The sequence below is a fragment of the Diceros bicornis genome, chromosome 8 (genome assembly GCF_020826845.1).
Source record: "Diceros bicornis minor isolate mBicDic1 chromosome 8, mDicBic1.mat.cur, whole genome shotgun sequence".
Taxonomy (NCBI): domain Eukaryota; kingdom Metazoa; phylum Chordata; class Mammalia; order Perissodactyla; family Rhinocerotidae; genus Diceros; species Diceros bicornis.
The window spans coordinates 56,035,683-56,055,069 of NC_080747.1; the positions used below are offsets into that span (position 1 = coordinate 56,035,683).

A 19,387-nucleotide genomic window follows, 5' to 3' on the forward strand; every position below is an offset into this window, starting at 1 on the left:
GAATAAGTTTGGGAGATCTAATATTCAGCGTGGTGACTGTGGTTAACAATACTGTACAGTATATTTAAAAGGTGCGAAAAGAATAGTTTTGAAATGTCCTCACCACATACAGACACACTAAATTATAACTACATGGGATGATAGATGTATAACTAACTTTATTGTGGTAATCATTTTTACTATGTATTCATATATTAATTCATTACTTTGTATATCTTAAACTTGCACAATATTATATGTCCACTATATCTCAATAAATCTGGAGAAAAAAAGAAAATTATACTAAACCTTAAAATATCAGATAATAACAAAGCTTTTAAAGTGTTACATGCATGGCAAAAGAAGGAAAACAAAGATTATTTTCATGAAGTGTCTATGATGTGGTTCCAAAACCTTAAAGAGATTGCACAAAAGGGAATTTTTTTTTCTATTTCTATCTAATCCGTCATCCATCAATACAAATACATTCAGTAAAATATTTGCAATATATACAAAAGTGATTGTAAAGTCATTCCAGGAATAATTTAGTAATGAGAAATCCATTTATATAATTCATCTATTAACTTAACTAGAAAATTATATAGCTCTTTCTATAGATGGAAAAAGAAAGAGTGACAAAATGTGACACAATTCTGATTTACAAAAGAAAACGTTAAATAAGAATGAATTGATATTTTCTTAACAGGACTGATAAATAAGCAAGTTAATTAATGAGTAAAATTTAGAGTCATTTCAACTAAATTTAAAAATAAAATATAAAGGCAACTCTCATTATTAAATAAGTCTTTGAATTTATCAGAAATAAAATTAGACAAGAGAAGTGACAAGAATTAGAAAAAGAGATGCAATCTATTTCTAGTAGCAGTTTATATGAATATGTGTCTGGAGAACTACTGCAAAGCACAAGAAAATATAGACAAATGTCAGGATATGAAATTAAAATTAAGTAATAATTAGGATTTATGTGTTACAAACGATGACCGGCAAAAGAGAAGATGAAGAGAAAACCCATTTATAATGCCAAAAACAACAAAATAAGTTAAATAATTTGGCTAAAATTTAACAACAAATATGCAAAATGTGAAAAAGAAACATGGGAAAACACTCTAGAAGACACAAAAGATGATTTTTAAAAGTTAAAAGAAATAATATATTCTTGAAATGGAGACAATAAAAATGTTACTTTAAACCTAATAATTACACTTAATTGTTTTAAATTTCAGTTTAAACTAAATATTTGCACTTAACTGTAGTAAAAGTAACAATAGTTCTTTTCCTCCTCAGGAGCTAGTTAAGAGTATTTCTAAATTCCTATGGCAATGTTAACAAGCAAGAGAGGCCAAGGGCACTGGGGCCTTGCATGCTCTTCCCTGAGAATGCAGCCTTGTACAAGGCAGAGCGAAGTTCTGCAAACTCAGAACCATACACTCCTCTATGACAGCACAGAGAGTTCGTGCCATAATATTCAAAAGGTTTTTAACTTGCAAAAAAACTGTGTCAAGTTAAATGGATATCATAGCAGTGTCTTCAGGAAAGTTGGATGAGAGAATGCTCATAGGAAACACCAAATCACCAAGCAAAGAGTGGGAGGGAGTTGGGCTGACTTGTCTTTCTCTTCCCTATTTGTGACTTCTAAAATTAAAATTCTGAAGTTATGGAGTGCTTTATTCCTGGGAGCCATACATTCATTTATATAGTAGATTAAACAGACTTAGGATCTTATCTGGTTCAGTTACATATTTTGTGAACTTAGCAAAGTTGCTTAATCTCTCTGAGTCTTGATGCCTCATGTGTAAAAGATAATGATCATTCTTGGCTGGCTTTTTTTGTGTGTGGATTAGCAATAATTTCTGCAATGCACCTATCAAATCTCTCGGTACCAAGTAGGTGTTTAATAAGAGTAGCTATTTATTTAGTTAATGTTAAAGATGGTACAGTTAGCAAAGGCATTAGCTACAGAATCACTGAGTAGAGAACCAGACGAGAGATGCTTGATGCACCGCAAATTGAACATGAGTGACAACATAATCATGGTACTTTTACGGTTAAAATGATTAGAAGATGCATTAAAAGGCCCATAAAAGAAAAATGGAAGTGAATCGGGATGAAGAATGAAAACAAAGTGGTAGGAATTACTAACTCTAAGCATCTGAAAAGATCTTGGAGAGCAGCTTTGTTAGAAAGAGATCCCAGAGACTGATTGATGTGTTGGTTACAAAGGTATATACATTTCACAAAACAAACCACACTGTATATTTCATGTATTTTTTTGTACCACATATAAATTAACTCTTAAAATATATATAATGGAATAATAGTACACATCAACAGCATTGTTACAATTTAAAAAAAAAGTGTTGGTAAGCATGGAGAACAATTAGAATTCTAGTAAATGGCTGATGGCATTATTAATGGGCACAAGCACTTGAGAAACTGGATTTTAGCAGTATGTACTGAAGCTAAACATATGCCTACCCTATGACCTAACAATTCCAAACTTATGTATATACCCAACAGTACAGCACACGTATATTCACCAATAGACATGCACAAGAATATTCATAGCAATGTTTATCATAAATAACCCAAATCAAGATAGTCTGCAAGTCCATCAACAGCAGAATGGATAAGTAATATGCAGTAAATTGATTCTTTTTTTTTTTTTAATTTTTTGTTTATTGCAGTAACATTGGTTTATAACATTGTAAAAATTTCAGGTGTACATCATTGTACTTCTATTTCTGCATAGATTACATCATGTTCACCACCAAAATACTAATTACAACCCATCACCACACACATGTACCAAATTATCCCTTTCACCCTCCTTCCCACCCACTTCCCCTCTGGTAACCACCAATCCAATCTCTGTCTCTGTGTGTTTGTCTATTGTTGTTATTATCTACTACTTAATGAAGGAAATCATATGGTATTTGACCCTCTCCCTCTGACTTATTTCACTTTGCATTATACCCTCAATGTCCATCTATGTTGTCACAAATGGCTGGATTTCATGGTTTCTTATGGCTGAGTAGTATTCCATTGTATATATATAACACATCTTCCTTATCCATTCGTCCCTTGATGGGCACTTAGGTTGCTTCCAAGTCTTGGCTATTGTGAATAATGCTGCAGTGAACACAGGGGTGCATGTACCTTTACAAATTGATTCTATAGAATCTATATAGCTACAAGAATGAACAAACTACACCTACATACAACAACTCGGATGAATATAAAAAAAAATGTTAAGAAAAGCAGCAAAATACAAAAGAGTACATAATGTGTGGTTCATGTATACAAAGTTTAAAATCAGGCAAAATTAACCTATGGCATTGGAAGCCAAGAAAGTGGTTACCCTTAGATGGGAGTTGCAGGGATTGATATGGGAAAGGAGGAGGAGTTACGGGTATAACAATGTTTGTTTCTTGATTTGGGTGCTGGTTGCGTGGGTGGGATTACATTGTGAACCTTCGATGAACTGTGAAATTTACGGTTTACGTTTTACTTCAAAGGAAAGGTTGCACAGAATTTTAAAAACCCCACAACACTGACAATAGGAAAGCCGCATGTGAGAAGGAACTAGGAGGCTTATATGAAGGAAGATTAACAGAGGGATCCAGGTTTTCCAGGGAAAGGATGGGAGGTTGGTAATGAGGATTAGAATTGGAAAGGGATACAGAAAAACAAACAAACAAAACACTGGGTTCAGAAAGGGAGCCAGAGATTAAATATACAAAATGTTGTGATTATCTAGCCCAGTTCCAGGCAAGTAGGGTAGAAGTGAAATGCTGAGGCTTGTTTGTTTTTTTCAAGGGGTGGGGAGAGGTAGCATTAGTTCTAGGGAGTCCATCTAAAATTTAGCAGCAGGAAAAGAGGGACCAATATGGAACCTACATGGTACTGACAGGTAAAAGCAGGCTACACCGGCCAAGTGGTGTATAGATTAGTACTGAGCTGTCTGCTCTCTTGATCTGCAGTGCACTTGGAAAGATGGAGGCAGAACAGGAAACCAAAAGACACAGACAAAATGGGAACACCCAGTTGCCTTACTTGTTTAACTATTTTCACTACAGCATTCAAGCCCTCAGCCTTCTCAAAGCTGCATCAAAGACTAGTCCCAAATCCTACCCACATGAAAACTACCTATGTGCTGTACAACAGATCTCTCAGAGGTTAGGAGACAGATCAGTTTAAGTGCAATTTCAAGGTGTTCTAAAGAACACTTGGCCTGGGCAAGATTTGTTAATAGATTCACTCCTGGATGTGAATAGCAATGATTGTCATATTCCCAGATACATCTGTTCCATTAAGTGTGTGGATTAGCAATAATTAAAATTTAAAATTGAATCATATTTAAAATTGAATTGATACTCATTTTTATTTGCTTAATCCATAAGATTTAAGATCTCCATACTGATAAATAAAACAGGATTTTTAATCAATGCAGTTAGATATTTCCTTGTTACTTACTTCTATTTCCTTCAATATAGATATATCAGGGATTTTTTTACCACAGTTAAACATGCTGTTTTTCTAGTTTATTTTTCCCACAGCACTGAAGAACAGCCATTGAAATGGACACTTCACAGAAACTTGACATATTATTAAATCTCCTGTGTTCTCCTGTGTTTGATAATATCATATATAAGGTACCTGCCCTATTTCAGTATCAGTTTACAGTTATCAGGTATCCTTAAGACTTTAAGAATGTAATTGCAAACAAAGACAAATTAGATTATACCAATTCTTCTTGACAGTGTACTTCAATTTGAAACAAAATATTCAAGGTAGTTATTTGTTGTTTAAATATGTTTAGTAACATGAGGAGCATAAAGTTTTTAGGTAAACAAGATATCCAATTTTTCAAAATGTCAGATTTCTGAAACTAGATTATCCTGTGAAAATGAGAAGTCAAGAATGTTCTATTTTACAAAGACTTTTTCATACATTAAACAATTTGTCATGGCTTCCTTTGAGAAGGAAGATTTAGTCACCCCAGAGGCCATTTGTTTTCTTCAGAGGTTTATTGCGCATGTATAGAACCCCATGGTCGTGTAATTAGGGCTTTGTCATTACAGAGTTCTTGTGTAGTTGGTGTAAATAATATTCAACATAAGTATAATTCTTTATAATTGACATAGCATATCCAAACATATGGTGTCATATGATCATCCTCAAGAGTACAGTGGAATAATTACTTCATTTTAAAGAGGAGGAAGCACTGTCACTCAGAGTTTAAGTTACTTTCCTGAGATCACACAGTCAGCAACTGGACTTGAACCCAGAACCTCATGTGTTTTCCAAGACCCTTAACCATCTTACTTTTTCAATCCCCTTATTTAAGGAATGTAGACTCTCTTATTCAAAACCTGCAGTAGTCAGTATGTGAAACACATCTGGGCAGAGAGTGTTATAGAATGTGTTTCAAATATCCTGGGAAATAATCACATAAATAATATCTAAATTTAAAGCAAAATATATGTTTGAGGCATATGAAATTTGGAATCCAGAGAAAAAGGAAACATGGTTAATTCGCATTACAACGAATATAAAAACACAGAATTTTACTTTCAAAATTCTACTTACCATATCTTCAAAAGTATACACAAATTTTAATTACCTTGTATATATTTTATTTATATGTGTGATATGTTCAATACCTTCTCTCTAGACCAATTTTATAAAGAAGTTCAAAAGTTTAAGTGATGGAAAATTAAATGAAGAATATTCCAAAATTCAGGAAAAAAATTATACAAATTCTACTTGCGAAAGGTAGGATTAAGGTCAAGTTATAGAAAGATATCACTGCATCTATGACTTGCCACAGATCTTTGCACTTGTTCTTATCTATGCCTGAAATGTTTTGCCTCCAGGGGTCCTATTGGCTTTCACCCTCATTCCCCTGCCACCCTGTTTAAAAGTGTAACCCTACTCCCAGAATTATCTATTCTTCTTATGTAACTATATAGCATATATCACAGTCTGACATCCTATATATTTTACTTATTGTCTGTATCCTCTTCCTAGAATGTAAGCTTCAAAGGAGTAGGATAGATTATGATCTGTTTTGCTAACTGTTGTATTCCTAGTACCTAGAAAAGTGGCAGGTACTGGATTGGTGTTCAACAGTTTATTACACAAAGAAAGCAAGAAATAAGAAAGGAATGAAGGATGAAAGGAAGGATGGAAGGGAGGGAGGAAGGAAAACAAATGAAAGGAGGAAGAGAGGAAGGCTGAAAGATGTGTAAAAAGACTATTTTGCATATTACCTTTGTAAGAAAGTAGTTAATTAGTTAATTAGTTCTACTGATAGATCTAAAGAAAAAACATTCCGGAGAGAAGAAAATAGACAAAGAAATGAAGGAGGGCTCATGAAGGTCAGAAAGAAAAGTAATATAACCAACCACCCAGAAGTGGCCTTGACAGTTTGCATTATTGTGTTTGATCCTCATAAGGAATCTGCAAGGCAAGGAAACTTGAGGATTGCCAAAGGATACTGAGAAATTAAGACGGAGATAGTGCTAGCCCAAACACCCAGAAAAGCCTAAGGATGGAGACATAGTGAGAGGCAAAGGAGAGTATAAAGTCAGGTTTCTGATGCCCAATCCTAGGATTTGGGAAGTTTTCTGCGGACAAAGAAAAGAATGAGGAATGCAGGAGGGAAAGTAAATCCTGTATCACTTCAAAATGTTTGCCAGGGTATTTTTTGGCAGTGTTGTAATTTATTCTTGTAAAGGTACTTTCATTTATATTTGAAGATTTATTTACACATTGATAAGCTATTACCTAAATAGGCACAAGAGTACTTGCATTGAAACAATAGCATACATAGTAATATTGCCATTTCATTTTTTAGGAATTTTTCCAAAGAGAATGATCAAGGACTTTATGAAGTGTATTTACTTCAGCTTGGCATATGCAGTGGGATGGAAACCTTTTGCTATATTACCAATAAGAATAAATAAGATATCTGGAGTTATTAATAAGAGATTATTTTAGTGACTTACCTAGAACTTCGCTGTAGTACGAATTCCATTCTCCCCAGTAGGATTGAAATATATAGTCTTGCAGAGAATAAGATATGGTATTTTTAACCCTTTCACCAAAGGTCATCTGATCTGTGAGCTCTGACAAGGCTGCAGGTACATAGGAGGCAGGAGCTGGGATTTTCCCACAGTGTCTCTCCACTGTAGAGGCTGGAGAGAACCTCAACGTGTACATAAACGGAATTCCTAATTTCAGAGCAACCAGGTCCCCACAGATTGTTACTGGATCTGCTACCAACACATCATAACCACCTTTCTGAAGTCTTGCCATTAACTTGGGGTTGTTTAATACTCCATCACAGATTTGTATATTAATTCGAAAAAAAGTATCTAGCAGTTTTCCTAGTTCTTTGTAGAAAGTCCAGAGTGTGAGAGGAGTCGGTCTATGGTCTATCCACAGCATTATCATATGTTCAATTAAGGAATCTATATTGCTCTTCTTGTAGGAAACAGGTATCACCTCAAAATGCACAGGAGAATCAGGATTGGATTTGATGAATAGAGTTGCTGATGAAGCCAGTACAGTCACATTGTGATTTCTTTGAATCAACTCTTCTAGAATGATCTTAATATTTAACCAATGACTGCCATCTGTTGGCCAAATTAGCACATTCCCACTTAGAACAATTTCAGTCACTGTGAAATTAAAAACCAGCAGCTGGACAAACTTCTTAGGCATGGTGATATCCTTTATGGAAACCATCCTATTGTAGATCTTTTAAGATGAAAAGAAACTTTCAAAGTATATTTAGGTATATTTTTCTCAAATGAAATAATATTTAATATGATGACTACACATTCATAGGTCAATTGATCTATCGATTAAAAAGAAAACAATGTAATTCAAATTTATATATGCATTAATATGATTATTCTAACAACAAAAATGAAATCTGGTCCTATTTTAAAGAATAAGAAGCAAGTAGGTTATAAGCTTGGTATCCATGTACTCTGTGATAATAATTAAGATGAATAAAATGTGTCTTCAATTTAATATATCTTTCCCAAAATTAAGTTAAGAAAACAATAGTTCTTATTGCTAGAGCCACTTTCTCAAAACTTATAGTAACTTCAAGTTGGATATCTTTATTCTAACGCATTTTTACATGCATTGTCTAATTCAGTCTTCTTCACAATCTTGTGTGGCAGACGTTATTTACTCCATTTCATGGATGATGAACTTAATGTTGAGTCGCAAACCCAAAAACATATGACAACGTAGTACAATTGGAAATACAATCATGACATTTTTTGATTCATTGCTGGGTTTTTACAGATTTATGCCTCAACTTTGTTAGCTTTAGGAACTTTGGCAATGCACAAAGACCAGCATTATTATCACTTTCCCAACTATATAATGCTGCTATTTTAAAAGTTAAAATAATTTGAGGTTGCCATTAAAAAGAGAAAATAAGAATAAATAAAGAGATTAAAAGGATAGAAATCAGGAAATGAGAATGGAATTAGGTGGTGGGTTGTTTTATTTTTTTTCACATTCTGTTGCCTTTGAATTGTGTAACTTCAGGCCCTCAAGTAACAAAAGGACCAGGAAGGCAGAGAAAGGAAAAAACTGGAGAGAAGCTTTTACACTAATTGTATCTGTGTCCTTTTAAGAGTCAGCCTCAATTTGGATCTAGTGGCAGTACCTTTAAAATTAATTAGATTTTGAAACTAAACAACAAGAGGATGAATAATCTTGATGGCAATTAAAACTAGTGAAAAGAATTTGAAATATCTTCATAAAGAAATCTGTTGTTGTCATGGCCTTCCCCATGTCTCCCCATGGAGACAAAACACAATAATATACAAGGCATAACCAAAAGTCTATCTATAAAATACTAAGATTTGTCCATTTATTGAGGTCCATTTAAGTAGACTATAATAATTAATTAGCAACTACTCACTAGTGATAGCACTAGTGAGTAGGATAGGATAGCACTTAAAAGCTTATTGAAATATATCCTAGAATCTCAAATACATGTGAACAATCCTAAACTACCCTGAATAAAAGCAAAATTGAAGAGTTTGTCAAAATTGACCATAGTGGAGCCATTTTAAAATGGAGTCAGAGCTGCCTTTCTGGAGAAACTATCTTGCTGTCTTGAACTTTGGACTGGGCCGAACCTTTGGACTAAGCCAAAACAGCAGTCGTTTTACACAATTGCTTGAGAAGTTCACAAAAGAATGGCCATCCTCATCACAAAGACTGGTGATTGTGGATTTTCTGAAGCTAGAATCAATAATCAATCAATGTTTAGCCAAGATTAGCTCTCTGTCTCCAATTCCAATTAAAATTTTTTGTAATACAACCTCCCTTCTTTGCCTTTAAAAGCCCCTGACTTTTACTCCCTAGTGGGACACTTTTTGGGTTTCTACCTGAATCTGCGCTCCCTGAATTGCAGTTCTTGGATCCCAAATAAACACTTTGCCTCTTAAACTGATTTCAGTTTTGGCAGATTGATAAATTCAAGGAGTCAAGTTGCCACTGTTAGGTGGTTTCTTCAGGACAATAAAATAATTATCTAATTTAGTGAAGAACAATAGGAGACAATAGAATTAATAGCTGATATAGATTTTTTTTGTTTTAAAATTATACTTAGATTTTGAAGTGTTTAGTCTCACTGGCATCAATGAAAGTGTCTGTTATATTTTTTCTCTGGTTTCTTGTATGCCTAACATATTTCATAATTGCAAATTCAAAAAATTATAAAAAGATAAAAAATAAATTATGTTTGGGAATATATGTATATATAACCTTAGATTTAAATTTGTGTCAATGGAAAAAGTAATAACTCTTACCAAATATGCCTGATTTCATGACAAAACTGAATTTCAGTAATTTAAAATGCTCACATTTTATTTTATTTTATGAGTTTGCTTTATGGGTTCATTTACAGCTATTCTGAATAAAGGTTGAATAACAGTATAGTCGGATTGTCATTCTGGAGATAACATGGGCTCAGCTTGTTCAATTCCATCATTTCATAAGTAAGAAAATAGATCAAAGGAAGTTTAAATAATCGCAAAGTTACAATGCTAGTAAGCGGCAGATTAGACAAATGCATAAGTACTCTGGTTCCCAGTCCAATATTCTCTCTTTTATATTCTACTTTTTAAATATAATAGTTGAGATACATTTTATAACACAAAAAGTTAGAAAAAATTTACGTTTCACAATTGTGAATATTTTATAATATGACATCTTAAACATAACTAAAGAGCCCAGAAAATAATATTAAAAAATATCTATGAAACATCAATAAATGACTACCACAAATGAAAAATGTCAACCATAGATTTGCACCAATTAGAATATTTATGTTGAGATACTTTCTTTCTATACCCATTTTATTGAGAATTTTTAATCATTAATGGATGCTGAATCTTGTCAAATGCTTTCATTGCATCTATTTAGATGATCATGTGATTTTTATTCTTCATTTTGTTAATGTGGTATATTACATTGATTGATATGTGGATATTGAACCATCCGTTCATCCCTGGAACAATCCCACTTGATTATGGTGTATGATCCTTTTAATGTATTGTTGTATTTAATTTGCAATATTTGATTGAGGATTTTTGCATCTATGTGCATCAGCGATATTGGTCTGTAATTATCCTTTTCTGTGTGTGTTGTCCTTGTCTAGTTTTGGCATTAAGGTAATGTTGGCCTTATAAAATGAGTTAGGAACTGAAAACTCTAAAGAATCCACCAAAAAATGATTAGAAATAATTAACAAATACAGTAAAGTTGCAGGGAAAAAAATCAGCCATACAAAAATCAGTTGTGATCCTATACACTAACAACAAACTAGCAGAAAGAGAAATCAAGAATATAATCCCATTTACAATCACAACAAAAAGGGTAAAATACCTAGGAATAAATTTAGCCAAGGAGGTGAAGGACCTATACACTGAAAACTGTAAGATGTTGAAAAAAATTGAAGAAGACATAAAGTAATAGAAAAATATTTCATGTTCATGTATTAGAAGAACTAACATAGTTAAAATGTCCATATTACTCAAAGCAATCTACAAATTCAACGCAACCCCTATCAGAATCTCAATGACATTTTTCATGGAAATAGAACAAAGAATCCTAAAATTTATATGGAACGACAAAATACCCCAAATATCCAAGGGAATCCTGAGAAAAAAGAACGAAGCTGGAGGTATCACACTCCCTGATTTCAGCATGGTACTGGCAGAAAAACAGACACGCAGATCAACGGAACCCAACTGAGAGCCCGGAAATAAAACCACACATCTATGGACACCTGATTTTCAACAAAGGAGCCAAAACACACAATGGAGAAAGAAAAGTCTTTTCAATAAATGTGTTGGGAAAACTAGACAGTCACATGCAAAACAATGAAAGTAGACCATCATCTTACACCATACAGAAAAATTAACTCAAAATAGATTAAAGACTTGAATGTAAGTCTCTTAGAAGAAAACATAGGCAGTACACTCTTTGCCATCTTACACCTTAGCAGTAAGTATCATTTGAATATGTCTCCTCAGGTAAGGGAAACAAAATAAAAAATAAACAAATGAGACTACGTCAAACTGAAAAAGCTTCTGCATGGCAAAGGAAACGATCAACAAAACAAAACAAAAAAACAACCTACCAATTAGGAGAAGATAATTGCAAACCATAGATCTCATAAGATATTAATATCCAAAATATATAAAGAACACATACAACTCAACAACAAGAAAACAAACAACCCAATTAAAAACCAGGCAAAGGATCTGAACAGACATTTCTCTAAAGAAGACATACAGATGGCCAACAGGTGCATGAAAAGATGTTCACCATCTTTTTTGTTAGGGAAAGGCAAATCAAAACTACAACGAGATATTACCTTACCCTTGTCTGAATGGCTATTATTTAAAAGACAAGAAATAAGTGTTGGAGAGGATGTGGAGTAAAGGGAACCCTCATACCCTGCCGGTGAGAATGTAAATTGGTGCAACCACTACAGGAAACAGTATGGAGATTCCTCCAAAACTTAAAAATAGAAATACCATATGATCCAGCTATTCTACTTTTGGATATTTATCCAAAGAGCAGAAAAACACTAATTCAAAAAGATAAATGCACCTCTGTGTTCAATGCAGCATTATTCACAATATTTAAGACTTGGAAGCAACATAAATGCCCATCAACAGATGAATGGATAAGGATGTGGTACATGTGTACAATGGAATACTGCTCAGCCATAAAAAGAGATGAAATTTTGCCATTTCCGACAACATGGATGGACCTTGAGAGTATTATGTTAAGCAAAATAAGCCAGAAAGAGAAAGACAATTACCACATAACTTCAGTCATATGTGGAAGATAAACAAACAAACAAACACATAGATACAGAGATTAGATTGGTGGTTACCAGTGGGGAAAGTAGTGAAGGGAGGGCAAAAGGGGTAAAGGGGTACATGTGTGTGGTGACTGATGGCAACTATACTTTTGGTGGTGAACACAATGTAGTCTATACAGAAGTCAAATTATAATGATATACATCTGAAATTTATATAATGTTATAAACCAAAGTTACCTGGAAACAATGGGGGAGAATAGTGGTGCCTATTTCCTATAGTTGTGAGGACTGAATGAAAAAAAATGCATGTAAGTTATTCATAACAGCATCTGTGCTTTTTTTATTGTAGGGGGAGAATCTTACTTTAAAAATGACCAGTGTAACCAGATCTCATCACCTAGACCCACCTCCTCTCTTCCGCTCCTCAAACAATGGCCATCTGGGGCATCTGAGCTTTGGCACAGATGTCCGCAAACACAGCAAGTCCCTTCACACGTGTCAGTCATGTTCAGTCTTGAGGCACATCACAAATGATCTGCTATTAACAATGTGTTCAGTACCGAAGTTCATAAATGACTTATGAAATACACAGATCTAAAACTCAAGATTATACCCATAAAAATTATAACTTTCATTCTCTTTCATTGAATAGGAGCAAAAAAGAGTGATAGCTCTCTGTGAATTGTGCATGCCCCACAACAAATTCCGTCTCCGATGTCATGCCTATGGCTATCATTTTGCTCATGGGTCATTGTGGAAAAGGGAATGCTACCAGAGGTCATTTGAAAGATTCTAATCAATTAAGATTAATTTATACTAAAAAAAATAGAGGAAGAAAGGAAGGAAGGAGAGAGTGAAGCAATAGAAAGACTAGGAAGAACGAGCAAAAAAGAAAAATCAAAACCCAAATTTAAGTATTACCGTTCAGGGAAAGGACTCCAATACATTTTTTTCTTCTATACAAAGACTACTGGAAATTAAACACTATGAAGATAGAGATATATATATATTCAAAATTGTTTCATTTCTAGCTCTTTATTTTACATTTATTATCTGTGCTCTGTGAATAACTAGTTCATGTAAAGATATGAATATTATAGTCATAATTTTCTTTGAAGATGTGTTGTTTTTCCTGTTTAATTTACGTGTAAGATAGTCTATTGTTATTATAGATGGCACTAGTTATTAGAGATTATTCACCTAATTATTCATATATAATAATAGTATTATATATTTATGTAAATCTAATGTATAAAGATTATTCACCCACACAAAAAAGCTATTTGTTTTTATAGTGGCCGAAGGGTAAAACTGTTGGTAGCAATAGGTAATGTTTATGGATTATAAATACTTTTACTGACATTATAATGCTATCTTATTCTTTTCTTAAATGTTTTCCCAATTTTGGTGCCTTTTCTGCTGTTAATATGAACAGAAAAATAAAATTTACCTGGTTCAACTTTTAACAAATATATTTGAAATCTGCAGAAGGCTTTTCTTTCAAGCAAGTTAAGGGTTGCTTATGAAGCTCTTAGGACCGGAAAGCTATCCTCAAGCATATCATCCCAGGCAACAGTCACATGAAGACCTATGCCTAAAGGAATAGCAAGTTACCTAGTGATAACATGGCCCAATTAAACTCCATTCAGCAAATTAAAAATAGGTGAGAAATATAATAGATTTCAAAAGTTAAATCGATTGGAAGAAAGAAAAAAAGTTTAAAATATTCTGAATAATTGATGGATTTGCAACTGAAATCTTAAAGGAGAAACATTTTTCTAGAAGCTTTGGTGTCAGAAAGACTTTAGTTTGAAAACTACTTTCCCAAACTATTAGCTATATGATTTCATTTTAACACGCTTGATATTTCCAAGCCTCAGTATTCTCATCTGTGATGGATTTTCTTCACAAATTCATTGCAAGGATTAAGAGATATAACACACGAGAAGCACTTATCACAGGGTCTAGTGCATAAGAAGAGATAAACAAATGTTAACTGGTATTACTATAATGGTATCCATGAATTTGAACCAAATACCCATGACCTGAAATAAAAAGAAGTCATTTTGACGTTATAATATCCAATTCCTGGCAATTAGCAGAGATTAAGGACTCACTTTGAGATTCTTGGCGCATTCCACTACAGGCAAGTAATCTTACAGAAAGTTGTCCTATTTATTTACTCAGTTGTAACAATTTGAGACTTGAACAGATATGGATTCATTGCAGTAACTTTAGAGCACTCACGCTAAAGTAAAAGATACATTGAAATTACACATTGGAAAGAAGTTATTTTTACAAGTCAGTTGAGTCTATCATTCTCATTTATCATTGAACACATATAAAATCTTGCACAAAAATGAATTACTCTCTCACGTCAGTACTTTTAGTTCTTACCTGGTCTTTTGAATATTAGTGTTCGTGTCCCTGGACATCAATAAGAATATCACATTTTAGTAAAAACAAACTTAAATAGTCATTGTAAGTCAGAAGAGTGTAATTTGATTAGAAATATGATATTATCAAAAAGGAGAGTAAAAACGTTTTTAGAAATCTTCATTACATTCTCATGAATAAATTGTTAAGAAAGATTAGTCTCATGTTTTAAGACCGGGAGAATAGTGTGGTTTTGTTATCAGCATTAACTTACAAGCAAAATACAATGGAGCTTGTGATTCTGAGACTGCCAGCATGAGAAAGTTTATCCGGGGATAATCTCACCAACATGAATAAGGAGCATCATAATCATCATAATTATTATTCCAAGGTTGAGAATGAGTAGGTGATAAAAACATAAGTGATAAGATAAAAATGCAAACATATATTGTGACCAAGGAACTCTCCATGTGTATCCCTCTATTGCATAACCAAGATGCACATATTTAGTGTCACTATTAGTTTACTACATGCATGAGGAGATTAATGAGTTTTTGCAGATCTTGATAGCTTCATTGCCTCATAAAATTGCCATTTCTTTATCCTCTTTCTTCATTTTGAAGATCCACTTTTTGCCCTGCAATGTTGACCATTCACTTCTGTCTTCATGGGATAGTTTATAATCATCTCAGTAGCTATGCTTGTTCTCTCTGAATGACAGAACAACTAAGTCTTTGTTTACATTTGAGAAGATAAACATCTACTTTTGAATTTGGAAGCAGGTATTTAACATACCCAGAGGAGATGGCGATTTTGCTGGTTATCAGTGTGAGTCATGATTGGCTCACCAGCTTTTGGTCATACTCATCCATGTTTAGTAACTCACTCTCATCCTGCACTAACCTATGCGTAGCCATTTTGATGGCTATAGATCAATTTTACAACTATTTTAGAATAGAGGTTTGTAGAAAAGAAGTCAGTGTGTCAATAGCTACCACTACAGAGGAACCTCAAATTTTCTCTTTTCATGCAACCCACTGTTTTTCACATTGGACTTTGTCATCTTTAAACAATTTTAATACCCTTTAGGATTTTCATTCATCAGCTGGTAAACATCTCTAGACCTCACAAATTCTGCTTAGCAGACAACATTGCAATTTCTGCAATATATGCACAACAATGTTCAATTCTTTGAATGTTCTTTGAATTATGGCTTTATTATTATGCTAAAAAAGTGAAAGCATCAAAATTAATTTGTTGATGTTAATGATGAGAAGTTAAAGCCTCAAAACTTAATAACAATCAGAGAAATACAGCTTGTCAAAAGTGGGAAACATTCTACCTCTATCTGAGTACCATTAGGGTTAAATGCTTGAGAGGTTTATCATAAAAGCAAAGTAAAATATTGAATATTTAACATCTAAGTACAAAATATGAGTGTAATTATGTATTGTGAAATGATTTTAGCTTCCTGGGAAGATAATAATATTTACAACCTGTTAAGTCCATTGCCTAATTTTAAATCATTTGGTTTTTTACAGTTTTAGAAATATGTTATGTATGAATGTCCTGCATGTAAGAGGAAAGCAGAGAATGTGGAAATGAGGTTAATGTCAGAGAGACAAAATTATATACATACCATCTTTATGTAGATGACACTTAAATCTCTAACCCATGACCCTCCCTCTAAGATCTCATCACATATATCCTACTGCTTACTGGACTTCACCAGATATTCCCCAAAGCACCTCATACACAACATGTCCAACTCCCAAATCTGCTTTCTCCCATGTTCACTATCTCAGTTTACTGTGCCATTTATCATTTACTGAAGTCAGAAATCTTGAAACCATTTTAATCTCTTTTCACCCCCCTTAACATTCCTCACCAATAAACCCCCGCATATATGGTCAATTAATTTACAGCAAGGAACCAAGAACATGCAATGGAGAAAGGACAGTATCTTCAATAAATGGCATTGGGAAAACTGGACAGCCACATGCAAAAGAACGAAACTGGACCCCTATCTTACACCATACACAAAAGTTAACTTAAAATGGATTAAAGACTTGAACGTAAGACCTGAAGCCATAGAACTCATAGAAGAAAACATAAGCAGTAAGTTCCTTGACATCTCTCTTGGCCATGATTTTTTGGATTTGACACCAAAAACAAAGGCAACAAAGTAAAAATAAACAAGCAGGACTACATCAAAATGAAATGATTCTGCACAGCAAAGGAAACCATCAACAAAATGAAAAGGCAACCTACAGAATGAGAGAAAATATTTGCACATCACATACCTAAGTGGTTAATATCCAAAATATACAAAGAACTCAGCAATTCAATATCAAAAAAAAAATTCATTTTTTAATTTTTATTTTTCATAATACCACTCTCTCCTGTCACATTCATACTGCCTATTTTCTTTATGACATCTCTGTACTTTATACATATTCCCATTATTCACATCATTCATATTACAAGTTCCGTTTTATGTCTGACTTCTTTGCTTGTCTGTGAAATCCTTAAAGCCAGGAACTTCATCTTAGTTTTTATTGTAACCTCTCTATCTAAGGGAGTGCCCAGTAAACAATAGGAAATCTATGAGCAATGATCAAAGATTATTCATTTACATAATGTTTCTAAACATACACATATAAATGTCTGTATTAATGATGAGCTGCTAGAAAGCTTAATCTCTCTCAGCTTTCCCCACAAACCACTAAAGTTTCTAGGCAATTTCTATTTTCAAAGCAATATCTAAATGAGAATCCAGCCCTAGTTTTAAACAAAGGTATTTGTCACTATATCTTGTCCATAAAAAAACTTAATTGGTATCTTCAAATCTATAAAATTAGAAAACAACACATTGTAGTTCCAAAGCATATTGTCTTTTATCTTCTTTCCTACTCTCATATGATAGTAATAGATCGTGATCAATATGTAGAACTGAAAAAGAATAACCATAGGGAAATAAACAAGAGGTGATACAAAGCTCTGTTTTTTTAATTTCAAACAGTAATAAAAAATTTGTTACATACCCAAAGCTTTACTATAGTAGGAATCCCATGATTTCCAAAGAGTATCAAACATGTAGTCTTGTAGATGGTAGGAGATGAAATTTCTTATTCTGTCAATGAAAGACATCTGGTCCGTGAGTTCTGATAAAATAGCAGGAACATAGGAAGGAGGGTATGGTACCTTCCCACAATGCTTTTCTACTGTTGAGGCTGGAGAAAACCTCAAAGAGTACACAAATGGAATTCCCAGTTTTAAAGCTATTATATCACCACAAGGAATTACTGGATCTGATACCAAGACCTCAAATTTGCTTTTCCTTAGCTTTTCCATCAGCTTTTGGTTTTTGAGAACACCATCACAGATTTCTTGACACACCATGTGGAAGTCCTTGAGCACTTTGGCTATCTCTTGATAGAATCTCCAAATGGTTGAAGGAGATGGTCTATTTTCCATCCATGTCAAAATAAAATCCTTGATCACTCTTTCTATTACTTCTTTGCCAAAGGCCACCTTATACACTTCAAATGTTAGAGATGAGTTTGAGGTTGGCATGATGAAAAGTGCACCAGAGGCAACTAGGATAGTCACATTATGCTCTTTTTTAATCAGCTCATCAATAATTACTTTAGCATTTAGCCAATGACTGCCTTCCATTGGCCAAATCAGAACATTCCCACCAAGAGTGGTTCCTAGGAAACTTATCTGAAGAGACAACAGCAGAATGTTCTTGTTTAACATGATGTAGCTTGATGTAGAAGACTTGATGAGATGTGCCACAAATGAATTTCTCTGCTTTTCAAGTAAAAAGGAAAGATAAATTATTTCTCAATTTAGATTCAAACCATTGATACCCTTAAGAGCCTTCTCTTTACCAAAGGACATAAGTCATGATAGCTCCATATTTTATCATAATTATAGAGTTAGGGGTTTTCCTGTGTTTTACCTCTCAACCTGTTGCTTAATCTTTGGTTATAATTCTTGCTCTCTTATACTTTTCTTGAACTTGATCTTTCAACCCTTTCTTTGCATCTCATAATTGTTAAATTCTTATTATTAAATTGCTTGAAGCCACTGCATATCTCAACTCTAAACTCAGACCTGGATACTGAAACCTCAGATAGGATCAGAACTCACTCAGAAATGTAGATATGCTAATACTATAGGTTTTCCAATACGTAATGCATTTTATATAACATCATTAGCAACAATTAAACATTATTATACTAGTTGCTAATTGTTAATAGATAAGATTATCGCAAAGAATACTTACAAAAAATGAAGTACAAACAAATAGAGCAAACATAATATTTACTACTACTTTAAGAATATGTTTAGGAAAATACTTTATGTTAATGAATCACTGAGAAAAAATTACAAGTAAATGAATAAACTATGTACAAGTAATATATGCAAGAAATTGCGGATAATGTTACTAGAATAGGAGCTATTTGAAGAGAATTGCTAATTTAAGCATGCTTCTATGGAAAGTGCTGCTCAAAATCTAGCTAGCCTGTGGGAATAAGGACTACTTTACGTCTAGACTCAGCCTTTAATAATTGCTAGCCCTTATTAAGTACTTGCTATGTGTCAGACATTGTGCAAAGTGTTTTA

The 19,387-nt window shown here is 33.5% G+C and overlaps 1 protein-coding gene across 3 annotated transcripts in view; it reads right to left on the minus strand.

The window, feature by feature from the left end:
* The window catches only part of UGT2A1 (UDP glucuronosyltransferase family 2 member A1 complex locus), a 75,440-nt gene extending 56,926 nt beyond the window's left edge, over nt 1-18,514 (minus strand). For 2 of the 3 annotated variants that reach the window (XM_058547213.1, XM_058547212.1), the window contains exons 1-2: nt 17,797-18,514; nt 7,011-7,640 (exon numbers count right to left, since the gene is read on the minus strand). In XM_058547213.1, coding sequence (XP_058403196.1) covers nt 7,011-7,640; nt 17,797-18,514 — 1,348 coding nt within the window. The remainder of the gene's footprint in view (nt 1-7,010; nt 7,641-17,796) is intronic. The other variant, XM_058547214.1, reaches the window with a different exon arrangement.
* Nucleotides 18,515-19,387: the final 873 nt, after the last annotated feature.